The 13071-nt window shown below is 52.3% G+C and overlaps 1 protein-coding gene across 1 annotated transcript; it reads right to left on the reverse strand.

Moving 5' to 3' along the window:
* Positions 1–2207: 2207 nt before the first annotated feature.
* Positions 2208–11794, reverse strand: RGS11 (regulator of G protein signaling 11). Its single transcript, XM_084764717.1, has 16 exons — positions 11713–11794; positions 11246–11462; positions 11074–11180; positions 10319–10370; positions 10162–10220; positions 9411–9487; positions 9164–9245; positions 8321–8389; positions 5982–6005; positions 5845–5906; positions 5638–5751; positions 5418–5533; positions 5194–5281; positions 4976–5114; positions 3044–3126; positions 2208–2952 (listed from the first exon to the last, which is right to left on the reverse strand). The coding sequence occupies exons 1-16, from the start codon at positions 11779–11781 to the stop codon at positions 2841–2843; spliced, it is 1470 nt and encodes a 489-aa protein (XP_084620843.1). The 5' UTR covers positions 11782–11794; the 3' UTR covers positions 2208–2840.
* Positions 11795–13071: the final 1277 nt, after the last annotated feature.

The raw sequence follows: 13071 nt of genomic DNA on the forward strand, positions 1-13071 counted from the left end.
AAACCCTGTCTCAAGAAACAAAACAACCAAAGCTTTAATGACTATAGCCTGCCCATGGTTTCCTAGGATCCCAGGGCTAGCTTTGCGTCATGCCTCCTGCAGCTGGGCACACCTGCTCCAGGGGACACTAGACATCCTGTCTACTCAGGTTTTTTTGGTTTTTCAAGACAGCTTCTCTGTGTTGCCTTGGCTGTCCTGGGCTTGCTTTGTAGACCAGGCTGGCCTCGAACTCACAGCAATCCACCTGCCTGTCTCCCGAGTGCTGGGCTTAAAGGCGTGCGCCACCACGTCCAGATCCACTCATAGTTTTGTTTTGTTTTTTAAAACAAGTTTCTGGCTCTCTGCCATAATCATGTACCCCTGTCACTTTGGTGCCCTTTCTCCTCCAAAGACCAAGTGCAGACTGAGGCTGCTGAAACGTGAGAGGGCTGGGCCACTCATTAGCCCCAACAGGACAGGCACCCTCCACAGTGGCCACTGAAAAAATACAGTTACTTCTATGGGAGTAGGGGTTTGTACGGAAGTCGGAGGGCAGTTTGTGGGAATCACTTCTCTCCTTTCTACCATATATATCCTGGGGATTGAACTCAGCTCCTCCAGCTTGACAGCAAGCAGCTTTACACACTGAACCATCCCACCATTCCCACAGTGGCTACTTTTTATACCAGAACCACACCCTTGATCTTTCCCTCCCTGCCTTTTCACACACATGCACTCGAGTGTGTGTGCACACACACACACACTAATATGCTACATAGTTATACCACAGCTGCACACACACACAAACACACTAATATGCTACATAGTTACACCACAGCTGCACACACACAAATATGCTACATAGTTACACCACAGCTGCACATACACACACACACAAACACACTAATATGCTACATAGTTACACCACAGCTGCACACACACAGACACACACACACACACTAATATGCTACATAGTTACACCACAACTGCGCACACACACACTAATATGCTACATAGTTACACCACAGCTGCACACACACACTAATATGCTACATAGTTACACCACAGCTGCACACACACACACACTAATATGCTACATAGTTACACCACAGCTGCACACACACAGACACACACACACACTAATATGCTACATAGTTACACCACAACTGCGCGCACACACACTAATATGCTACATAGCTACACCACAGCTGCACACACACACACACACACTAATATGCTACATAGTTACACCACAGCTGCACACACACACACACACACATATATGCTACATAGTTACACCACAGCTGCACATACACACACACACTAATATGCTACATAGTTACACCACAGCTGCACACACACACACACACTAATATGCTACATAGTTACACCACAGCTGCACACACACACACACACACACTAATATGCTACATAGTTATACCACAGCTGCTCACACACACACACACACACACACACACAAATGCTACATAGTTACACCACAGCTGCACATACACACACACACACACACACACTAATATGCTACATAGTTACACCACAGCTGCGTGCACACACATACACACTAATATGCTACATAGTTACACCACAGCTGCACACACACACACACACACTAATATGCTACATAGTTACACACCAGCTGCACACACACACACACACACACACACACTAATATGCTACATAGTTACACCACAGCTGCACACACACACACACACTAATATGCTACATAGTTACACACCAGCTGCACACACACAGACACACACACACTAATATGCTACATAGTTACACCACAGCTGCACACACACACACACACTTAATATGCTACATAGTTACACCACAGCTGCACACACACACACTAATATGCTACATAGTTACACCACAGCTGCACACACACACACACACACTAATATGCTACATAGTTACACCACAGCTGCACACACACACACACACACACACACACACACACACACTAATATGCTACATAGTTACACCACAGCTGCACACACACACACACACACACACACACACTAACATGCTACATAGTTACACCACAGCTGCGCGCACACACACACACACACACACACACACACACACACACACGCATCATTCACACATAGGCCACTCACACTACAGATCGCCCACCGTGCATTTCGCCACAGACACTCAAGCCACGGGCCTAGGCCAAGCCGGACCCACAGAAGAACAGACTGAGCAAGGGTCTCCATCTTTTATTTCTGTAGAGGTGAGTTGTGAGGGGAGACTAGAGAATGGCCCTGTTGGGGGCTTCATGGCAGAAGGAGGTGGCATCTTTACTTCTACCTCTGGGTGGGGGTGGCAATGCCAGCAGCACAGGGCAGCCTGGACAGGAAGACTGGATGCCAGGGCTCGGCGAAGACTTGCCCTAAGGGATCTGAGAGCCCTACAGTCCGGACAACAACATGCACTTGCTTTTCTACAGATCTGATCAGAAGACAGTGCAAACGACGCCTGCAGACACAGTCCACTGAGAATCCGCTGGGTTTAGCCTCAGCAGGACTGGAGACTCACACAGTGGGGGACTCCTCTGAATAGGATAGTGTGGCCAGAGACAACTCCTCCTGTGTCACTCACTTAACATTCTAGAGTTGAAATAGCTACCTGTCCTGAGCTGTACCCTCCAGAACACCAGAAACCCTGAGGACCCTGATTTTACCCTTCTTCTAGACCAAGTTGTCCTGGCAAGGGTCAGCCAATGAAATCTTTCCCTAGGAATCAGTGGCTGGGCCAGACTAGGCAGGGAATGACTTAGTGGAGGCTAAAGGGCCTCTCTGCACAGGGAGGTCCCAGTGCTGGGGCCCAGTACCCATCTACTGCCCATTGCCACCTGTGGGGATGCTGGCTGTCGCAGGCTCCCCAGGGGTAGATTGGAGGGCAGGGCTAGGGCTTGAGTGCAGAGGCTTCCTCAAGAACGGAAATGCCCTGGGGACAAGAAAGTGCTTAGGAGGCCGCACCAGTCTCCCCCTGTAGGGGCCTCCCAGCTCAGTGGACATAGGCCACTGGCTTGGCTCACCAGCGCTTGGTCTCCAGTGGGATCACAGCTTCCTCCAGCAGGCCTTTGTACAAGTCAGACTTGAGGAACCTTGGATAGGAGTCCTGCAAGAGACAGTGTCCAGTCTCTGACTCTTGGCCTCCTAGCCAAACATTGCCGGGGCCACCTCCTGTTCACAGGCCCTGCAGGACAGGGTGCTGGGGGCAACTGTCCCACACTAGCCCAAAGCAAGACCTACAGAGACCTGACAGCATCTGATAGGGCCACTAGATGGCAAAACATAGGCAAAACACACCAGCTTCACACATAGAGCGAAGGGCCAAGCACCTCCAGCCAGGGATGAGGAGCAGAGTGCTTCCGCCTCTACAGGAAAGACAGGGAATGTGGCCACTAAGATAACCTTGCCAAGAGCCAGGTGTGGTAGTGCACGCCTTTAATCCCATCCCTTAGGAGGCAGAGGAGGGTGGATCACTGTGAGTTCGAGGCCAGCCTGGTCTACAGAGTGAATCTAGGACATCCAGAGCTATTACACAGAGAGACCCTGTCTATAAATAAATAAATAAATAAATAAATAAATAAATAACCAAGCCAGGCCTGCCAGCTTGAGCCCAAGCCGGTGAACTCACAGTCAAGCTTAAAGAACAAAGAGAGAACCCAAGTTTTTGTTTTCTTCTGTTTTCCAGACAAGAGTTCTCTGTGTAACCCTAGCCGTCCTGGTGTTTACGCTATAGTAGACCAGGCTGGCCTTGAACTCAAAGATCAACTTGCTCTGCCTCCCAAAGTGCTGGGATTAAAGGTGTGTGCCGCCATGCCTGGCTTTCCTTGTTGTTTGGTTGGTTTTTAGTTTAGTTTTTGTTTTTGTTTTGAGAAAACAATGTTTGTTTGTTTGTTTTTAGAAAATAGTGTGATGATGCATGTTTGAGTTCCTAGCACAATGGGCTTGGGAACAGAAGGATAAAGAGTTCAAAGTCAGGCTGGAGAGATGGCTCAGAGGTTAGGAGCATTGACAGCTCTTCCAGAGGTCATGGGTTCAGTTCCCAGCAACTATTTGGTTGCTCACAACCATCTATAATGTGATATGATGCCCTCTTCTGGTGTGTAAGTGTACATATAGGCAGAGCACTGTACACATAATAAATAAATCTAAAAAAAAAAATTTAAAGTCATTCCTAGGGAATTCAGAGGCAGAGGTAGGTGGATTGCTGTGAGTCCGAAGCCAGCCTGGATTACAAAGAGAGTTCCAGGATAGCCAGGGCTACACAGAGAAACCTTGTCTCAAAGAAAAAAAGAAAAAGAAAATACAAAGCTAGTCTGAATAACAGACTGTCTCTAATGGTGACACTAATAGTGATTAGTTGTTGCGGATTGGAGCTTATTAAATGTGTTGAAATCTATGATTGTGTGTGTGTGTGTGTGTGTGTGTGTGTGAGAGAGAGAGAGAGAGAGAGAGAGAGAGAGAGAGAGAGAGAGAGAGAGGATCTCACTGTGTACCATTGGCTAACCTTGAACTCACAGAGATCCATATGCCTCTGCCTCCCTAAAGACAGGGCTAAAGGTTTTCGTCATCATGCCTTAAGAAATATATGAATTTATTATGGTATTAAACACCACCAATTGGCTGAAGCAGGAGCATCACCTACAGGTCAAAGGCCAGTCTGGACATTTATACAGAGTGAGACCCTGATTCAGACAAGCTAAGACCCCCCACTATGCACTAAAAACAAATACTAAAGACTTAGCGAATTATCTTAAACAATAGTAGTGTCAAGAGTGGAACTTTGACCCCATCCATATACCTATCACCAGATGACCGGTGAGGTCTGAACACCACCGCACGGCAGCCAGTGGCAGAAGCTGTGCTCTCTCCTCTCGAAGCTGAACAGGCCAAAAACAACAGAACTGAAAGCGGAGCGGGAAAGGCTAGGATGGTGGGGGACACCAGGATGTACCCACCTTCTTCATGAGCATGTAGATGTGCAGCTGCGCCGCATCCAGCACATAGCGGTGTGGCTGGCGCAGCCCCTCCAGGGTCCACTCCATCGTCCGGCTGTCAATGTTGATCCAGCGGGCAGCTCCAGGGGCCAGAAACTGCCTGCGATACCGATGGTGCAGCGTTGGGCCATGCTGGGCCCGAGTGAGGGCCAACTGGCTTTCCACTTCCACACACTTACTGATACACAGCATCCACCAAGGCAGGGACCTGGGCCTGTCCGCCAAAGCGCAGCTCCTCACAGGCCTCCCAGAAGCTGAGGTTTTCCGCTGAGGACAGGACAGGGCAGCAGCCAGGGTTAAAGGGGTGCGCTGAGCAGGCTAGACAGAGATTATCTGGGGCGGGGTCCCAGGCGGTAGCCTCCCTCTCCTCGGGGTGTCTACAGCAGGAAGGTAGGCTTCTCACCACTGAACTCCTTCTGGAGGAAGTCCATGAAGTGGGCACGCCCCACAGGGTCATCCAGGAGCTCCCGGAAGCTGAAGCTCCATCGCTCAACACGGAGCTTTGTGGGAGCAGCCGCGCTGGGCAAGGGGAGGTGGAAACAAGAGAGAGTGGGCTGCTGACCCTGCTGCTACCAGTCCGGGAGCTTTTAGCAATGCCGCCCACCCGAACACCCAGGGCTTACTTGGGCGCATTCATGGCCCAGTAGGTGACATCATCTGTGATCCAGGGGTTGCTGGGCAGGCACCCCGACATAATGGGATCGTGCGGGCCGTGCTGACTGCTGAACTTCAGGTACCTGGGGGTTCCAGGGGCCAATGCAGGGTGGCCTCAGGGACAAGGGGCTCTATAAAGGGTCTAGGTTGGGGAGGGTCTCTTGCCCCTCACTCACGCCTCAAGGCAGGCAGAGGACTTCACCCGGTTCCGGCCCAGCGCCTTCCTGAAGCACTCAATCTAGAACACCAAGGCTTGAGTCACGACCTGGGCTGGAGGGTGGGCATCCCCACACCCCATGTCCCTTGGACCTACCTCACACTTATAGAAATCCGAGCTCTAGGTCTGGAAGACAGCGGAAACTTGAGTTACAAAGCAGCCTTCGGGGTTCAGAAAACCTATGCTACCACCCAGGGTTGAGACCTTGCCCCACTGGGATGCAGCAAAGAGCCCCGTCCTCCTAGCCCTAGCTGAGGCCTCTGACAACCTTTAAATGGAGACTTTGAAGATGTCCTACAAAACCCTATGGTTCTCCAGGCTTCTAGAAATTATTATTAGCCTGTCATACTTTCAGATTCTCCGGTTTGTGGTGGCCTTGAACTCACTATGTAGCTGAGGACACCTGTGTATTAATGATTCTTCTGCCTTTGCCTCCCAAGCGCTATGATTAGAGGTGCCTGCTACCATACTTGGAACTAAAGCGTTTTTGGTTGGTTGGTTTTGTTTTTCTTGAGGGGGGAAAGTTGAGGGTTTTTTTGGGGGGGGGTTGTTTTTGTTTTTTGGCTTTTCAAGACAGGGTTTCTCTGTGTAGCCTTAGCTGTCCTGGACTTGCTTTATAGACCAGGCTGGCCTGTGAAGGAGAGATAAACCTGTTTTTAGGATCCCAAGTGCGGGATTGGAACGGATTTATGAGAGAACAGGTGAGGTTAATCCACTAGAAGACCGACCACCTCGTGCGGGAGCTTGATTGTTGCCAGCTGAAAAGATCCCGTGAACAGACTCTGGGAGGAGATATACAAATGAGCCCAGAACTGGAGGCAGGGCTTTTTGGAGACTTGGGATAGTTTTGGCTGTTCATTGCTCCACTTCGAGATGCTCCTAGAAGAACTGCTCAAGGGAAAGCTTCCGGGCTCTGGGTCCTGCTGAGGTTCTGGGTTCTGGTTACTCTAGGTTCCATCGGAAGAAATCCTGATGATTGTGCCAAGAGAATCGCTCCTCGGAACTAATATCCTTACGGTTTTGTTATTGTGTTCATTAATCCTCATTTCCTACTGTTTGGGTAGTTGGGTTATAAGTGACATATGCTCGGTCACTAAGTTGTTAATAAAATATATTGGTTAAAAAAAAATTGAGCATACAGGCCTGGAACTCAAGAGATCCACCTGCCTTTGTCTCCCAAGTGCTGGCTGGGATTAAAGGTGTAGGCTACCACGCCCAGCTTGGTGGTGCTAGTGGTTTTTGTCGTTTGGTTTTGTTTTACAATTCATAGTTTCTTTGTGTAGCGTGGCTGTCCTGTTCTTGAACTCACAGAGATCCCCTTGCCTCTGCCTCCCTAGTGCTGGGACCACCAAGCCTGACTGTTTGTTTTGAGACAGGATTTCTTTATGTAGCCCTGGCTGTCCTGGAACGTGCTCTGTAGACCTCAAACTCAGACATCCACCTGCCCCTGCTTCTCAAGTGCTGGAATTAACAGCATGTGCCATCATGCCATCATGCCTGGCATGGTGTCTTTTTTTAAACATGTATACCAGGGGTCTAGAGAGATGGCTCAGCGGTTAAGAGCACTGCCTGCTCTTCCAGTTCAATTCCCAGCACCCACATGGTGGCTCACAACCATCTATAATGAGACCTGGTGCCCTCTTCTGGCCTGTGGGTGTATATGCCGGCAGAGCACCGTATACATAATAATAAATAAATCTTTTTTTCTTTTTTAAATGTATACTGAGAAATGCTTCTGGGGCGGGCGGGGTCTGGTTTTACTGAGTCACAACCCCTCTAGGCATCTCTGCATGGCTGGAGTACCCAGGAGACTGGCCACACTGGGCATGGGGCTGAGGCCTCTGACTTCCATTGGTCATCTTAGCTCTCTCTGCTTTTATATACAAAAAAGTTAGGGGCTGAAGTTAGCAAGATGCTGCGTGACAACAGGATCTGTTCTAGAATTTGGGTTCAGGTGGGGGTGACTGATGTGAGTGAAGGGGCACTGTCGTCTGCTGCTGCGTTGGTTAGGGAGGGCCTGTGTGTACTGGGCTCCGCCTTCTCTAGTTTGGAGGTTACCAGGTCCCCCAGGCCAAAGCCTTGCTTGCCATCACGCCCACCACCCCGGGAAGGCTGCCCGTGTTTTATCCTGGGGGAAGAGCCCCTCACCCTCCTCCAGGACCACTACTTACTCACACCCAAGGCAGCAGGTGGGAGAAAAGAGGACACGAGTTACAAAGGGAGCCTGAGATTGGGGTGTAGGAGCCGAGACCAGGCACAGCACCAAATAGGGACCTTGGAGTGGGTGCATCAGGTACGTTTAGGTGGCTCAAAGGATAAACGAATGGGTGAGCAGTCCAAAGAAGCCGGAAGTGGCCTGAGTGCAAGGGCATGTGATAGAGTTCAGGTTAGCGCAACGGCAGTGAGGGTGCTGGGCCTGACCGTGAGGTGCTTACCACCTGCGTGCGGCTGGACTTGTAAGAGCCTCTCTCAGGACCCTGCTCCAAGACGTTAGGTGCCCCAGGCTGCAGACGGATGATGAGATGGAGGTGCTGAGCCCACTAGCCAACAGACTTCAATACCCTCTACTCTCTGGTGTGGGGACTGACATTGCGAGGAAGTCAGGAACTGAGCCTTGACCTGCCCTTGAACCCCATCTCTCTGCCCACTATGACTCAGGGTGAGTCCCTCAGATAGTAAGCAGACCTCAAGCCATGTGCTAGGACCTCAGTTTTCAGGCACCAGCCCCGCTAAAGCCAGTCCCTCTGCTGCAGCTGAGCTCTCCCCCCCCACCCCCCCCCGACACCTTGCCTCCTGGAAACCTCAGTCTTGCGCATAGGCTCTGGTATATTTTAGAGTGAAGCTGGCTTGTTCTGTGACCATGTCACCTCTACATTATCAAAAACAAAAACAAACTTCCTGTCACTCACCGAGAGATCCTGAAACGAACTTCCTGGAGCTTAAGAAAGCAGCTCTCTCTCTCTGTCTCTCTGTCTCTGTCTGTCTGTCTGTCTGTCTGTCTGTCTGTCTCTCTCTCTCTCTCACATTTCCCTTTCTTTTTGGTTTTTTGAGATAGGGTCTCTCTGTGTTAGCCTTGGCTGTCCTGGTGCTTTGTAGACCAGGCTGGCCTCCAACTCACAGCGATCCACCTGCCTCTGCCTCCCCAGTGCTGGGATTACAGGCGTGCGCCACCACGCCCGCCAAGAAAGCAGTTTTGAGAAAACCTTTCAGCAAAGCGCACAGACCCCTTGTTGTGACAGCCAGGGAAAATCCTCCGCCCTCACCACACAAGGACTCACAGGGGACTTGTTCACCAGCCAGTATGTCTGCTCCTGACACGAAATGACCAGCCTGTCTCCCTTGCGGCGCTGTTTTGCTGCCCTGTGAGAGGCAGGCAGAGATGAGAGGAAGCTAATCCTCCCACACACAGCACACCCCACACTCGGCCATGGGCTGTGGAGCTTGTGGCGTGATGTTCTTGGCCCCAGGGCTGCCAGCGTCCAGCCCGCCATCCTGAGCATCCTGAGCTGTGGCGTGGTGTCTCACCGTAGCTGCTCTCGAGCCTGCATCACTACTAGATCCCACGCATGGTTGATCTTCTTGTTCAGCTGGGCATAGTGTTCCTGGAGGGCAGCAGGGTATCCAGTGGGTAAAGTGGGCAATCCCCACACAGGCCTACCCCTGGAAATATGGGCCCAAGTTCCCATGGACACTGCAGGGAGTGTGTGTGTGTGTGTGTGTGTGTGTACCTGGTACAGAAACCAGCTCATCCCATGGGGTCTGTTTTTTAAATTTATACAGTATTCTGCCTGCATGTACACCTGCAGGCCAGAAGAGGGCATCAGATTATATTATAGATGGTTGTGAGCCACCATGTGGTTGCTGGGAATTGAACTCTGGACCTCTGGAAGAGCAGTCAGTGCTCTTAACCTCTGAGCCATCTGCCCAGCCCATGTTGTTTATTTATTTATTATGTATACAGTATTCTTCTGCCTACACACCAGAGGAGGGCACCAGATTCCAGTATAGATGGTTGCGAGCCACCATATGGTTGTTGGAAATTGAACTCAGGACCTTTGGAAGAGCAGTCTTAACCTCTGAGTGATCTCTCCAGCTCTGCCATGGGGGAGGGGGGGGTCTTAAACGGGGCTGCCTCCCCTTCTGAGGACCCTAAGCCTCCCCTGTAGGTATGGTGGGGTGGTCCTCTCAGGGAGACTGCAGGGGGTGAACAGGTATGTGAGTGTTATAGAGACAGAGGCCTGGGCTGTGTGCTCTGGGCTTAAGGGCTGAGCCCCACCTTCTCATAGTCCGCCAGGGCCCCTTGTTTCTGGATGTTCTTCTTAGCCAGGTAGATGGCTGGAAGGATAGAACAGAGGGGCCGTCGCTGTCCAAACCCCGTGGCATCACTCTGGGACCACCAGGTCCCAGCCTGGCCTAACATCCACTCCACTCACCATAGTCCAGCTCAGCAGCTGGCCACAGGGTGCTTGTCCAGAAGTAGGGTGTCTTGTGTCGTGCAGAGAAAATGGTGTCCAAGGCTGCCTCATTTCTCTCCCGGTTACCCACCACTATCTCATTAGCTCCCGGCTACGGCTGGTCAGAGGGGCATCCTTATCTCTCTCGCTCCAGCTGACCACTGCCCACTCTCTTTTTTTGGGGGGGGGTGCGGAACGGTGAGTGAGACAGGGTTTCTCTGTGTGGCCCTGGCTCTTCTGGAATTCACTTTGTAACACTGTAGACAGGCCGGCCTCGAATTTACAGAGATCTGCCTGTCACTGCCTCCTGAGTACAGGGATTAAAGGTTTGTGCCACCAGCCCATTCTTCCCTCCTGGAACGTGGGGTTCTGTAAAGGGACAACCTCTCTGGCTCTGAATGCCAGGGGAGCCTGATAATCCACGGGTGTGATCACAGTCTGAATTTGGGGTGGCTGGTCTCACACACTAAGGTGCAGGGGTCCTGTCACCACACGCAGCAGATAATCTTTCAGGACTGGGACCTGCTGGGAGCCCAGACACTGCCTTTTCCATGGCTGCTGCAGCACCAGGGAGTTGAAGAAGCTCCCTTGACTGGTCTCAGTCCAGTCTTTTGGGAGTGGGGGGGGGGCGGTCCAGTGACGTCACAACGTCCCGCTCCAACCCCAGTGAGCTCCGCCCTCCCCTAAGTGTGTGTGTGGGGGGGGGGGATGCACTCTACAACCCTTGGCCTGACCTGAAACCTGTAGGGCGTCTCATCCTGCCGGAGCATCAGGCCTCCCGACTCACGCAGGGGGTAGATGTAGCCGTGCTGCGCCAGGAGCGTGCCCAGGTGCAGGGCTTCTGAGGAGAACGAAAGTGAGCGCTCTGCCAGCCCCCGCCCCAAACCGTGGTGCGCCGACTCTCACCCTCCTCGGAGATGCAGAACTTCTGGACCAGCCATTCCACGATGTCTCTGCCTGCACGGGAGAAGCGAAGTGGGCGGAGACCGCGGCGCCCTGCTCCCCCAGGGTGTCCACGAGCCTCACCCGCTACAGCGTGGGGAATGACGGTGATCAGAAGGCGCTGGCTTCGCATCTTCACGCCCTGGTCCGGGTCCTGCATACTCACGATCACCCGCTCCATCTGAAGCGAGCGCGCGCGGGGGAGGGTGGGGGAACAACTCAGATCGCGCGCACTTGCCCCCAGGCTCCCCAGGTCACTTCGCGGGGATAACAGACTAGGGCAGTAAAGGCCGGGACCCGGGCCACCCAGTGCGGTCATTATGAACTCCAGTGCTTTCCTGGGTGTCCCCAGTGCTGTTCACCCGCTTCACCTACCACGTTTTACGCCCCCTCTCCTGCCCAAACCCTATGCCCACAGGCGGAGGGCCCACCTTGGTGAGATGTGGCCTCTGCTGGCGGGAGTACCCGCGGTGGGGTGTGCAGCCCGTAACGGTGGCCATGGCGGATGTCCGAGAGGAGACGCCCCGCCCCACGCAGGCCCCGCCCGCCAAGGTTAACCATGTGAGCCTCGGGGTCCAGGTTCTCACACTACCTGAACCACCTGAGCCATCGAAGGTGTGACTTGGGAGAGCCTGCAGTGGGGACAGCCTGAAACCTCAGATGCCTGCTAGGCAGAGGAGCCTGCCTGAGTCTGATGATTTACTTATTGCTGCAGGGCTTGGTCTTAGGGATGGGATGGATCTGTCACGGAAGCTCTGGAATAGGACAGGTCTCCATCAGAGTGGAGACAGTATAAAAGGATAAAGCCTAGAAGGGATGAAAGACTCCAGCAGAGGAGCCAGCGGCCAGGTGGCTCCTGTTGGGAGCCGTGGTTTAGGATGTTGGTAGCTACTCTTCTATTGGTGAGCCTGTAAGGGAGTGCAGGGACCAGCAGAGTCAAGGATGTGGGGTCAGGGCTGTAGTTTGACTGGCCGAAGAGTATCCTTTCACATATGTGACACTATGAATGGCTTGTGTGAAGACATAGGGTTTGTAACATGTAGGCCTCACCTGGCAGGGTCACGGATCCATTTATTAAAGGGTCACATGGGCTGTTTGTTCTTTCCTGGAGATAGTGTGCTCTCCTTCTCTCCCTTACCCAAGGAATGCCAGGGGCCAAAGGAGAGGCAATTAGCCTTACTGAGACCAGGAACCTTCAACATGGCACTCGAGTTTATTCCACTGGATCAGAGGAGCTGGAAGGGCGTCCTGCCCAGAGACAGTATATTATAGGTAGATCCCAGCCTTCTCCCACCCCTCCCACCCCTCCCCCACCCCCACTTCACCTAAGCACAAGGTCGGGCTGGCTATAGGACAGCTGTCTTCCCCGGGGTGAGTAGGCATCTATGGAGGTTGCAGACTGCTGGCAGCCCCAGCTAAGGACAAGTAACATTACACATTCCCTGAAGGGCAGGGCTGGTCTCCCTGGCATCCTGGTCCTCCTTGCAGGATCTTGCTTTGGAAAGACAGTGGGGAGTGTGGCCACTAGCCCCAACGCCTCAGCCTTGATGATTGGCCTGCTACACACAGACCAAAGAGGGTCTGTTCCCTGCGTACACCGAGAAATGCACCACGCTGCTCTGCACAACTTCCTTACTCAGTCAGATCCAGGCCTTTGGTGCTGTCATTCTCAGCTGAAAGGCCCAGCACAGCAGCCACCTCGCATGCCTTAAGGTCTCCCCTGGATATCAAGATTAAGAAATCCTTCAGCACCCACTTTGTTTCTTCATTATCCCCTTCCTTTCCCCATA

This window comes from Acomys minous (genome assembly GCF_964271855.1).
Source record: "Acomys minous genome assembly, chromosome: 16".
In the NCBI taxonomy this organism is placed as follows: domain Eukaryota; kingdom Metazoa; phylum Chordata; class Mammalia; order Rodentia; family Muridae; genus Acomys; species Acomys minous.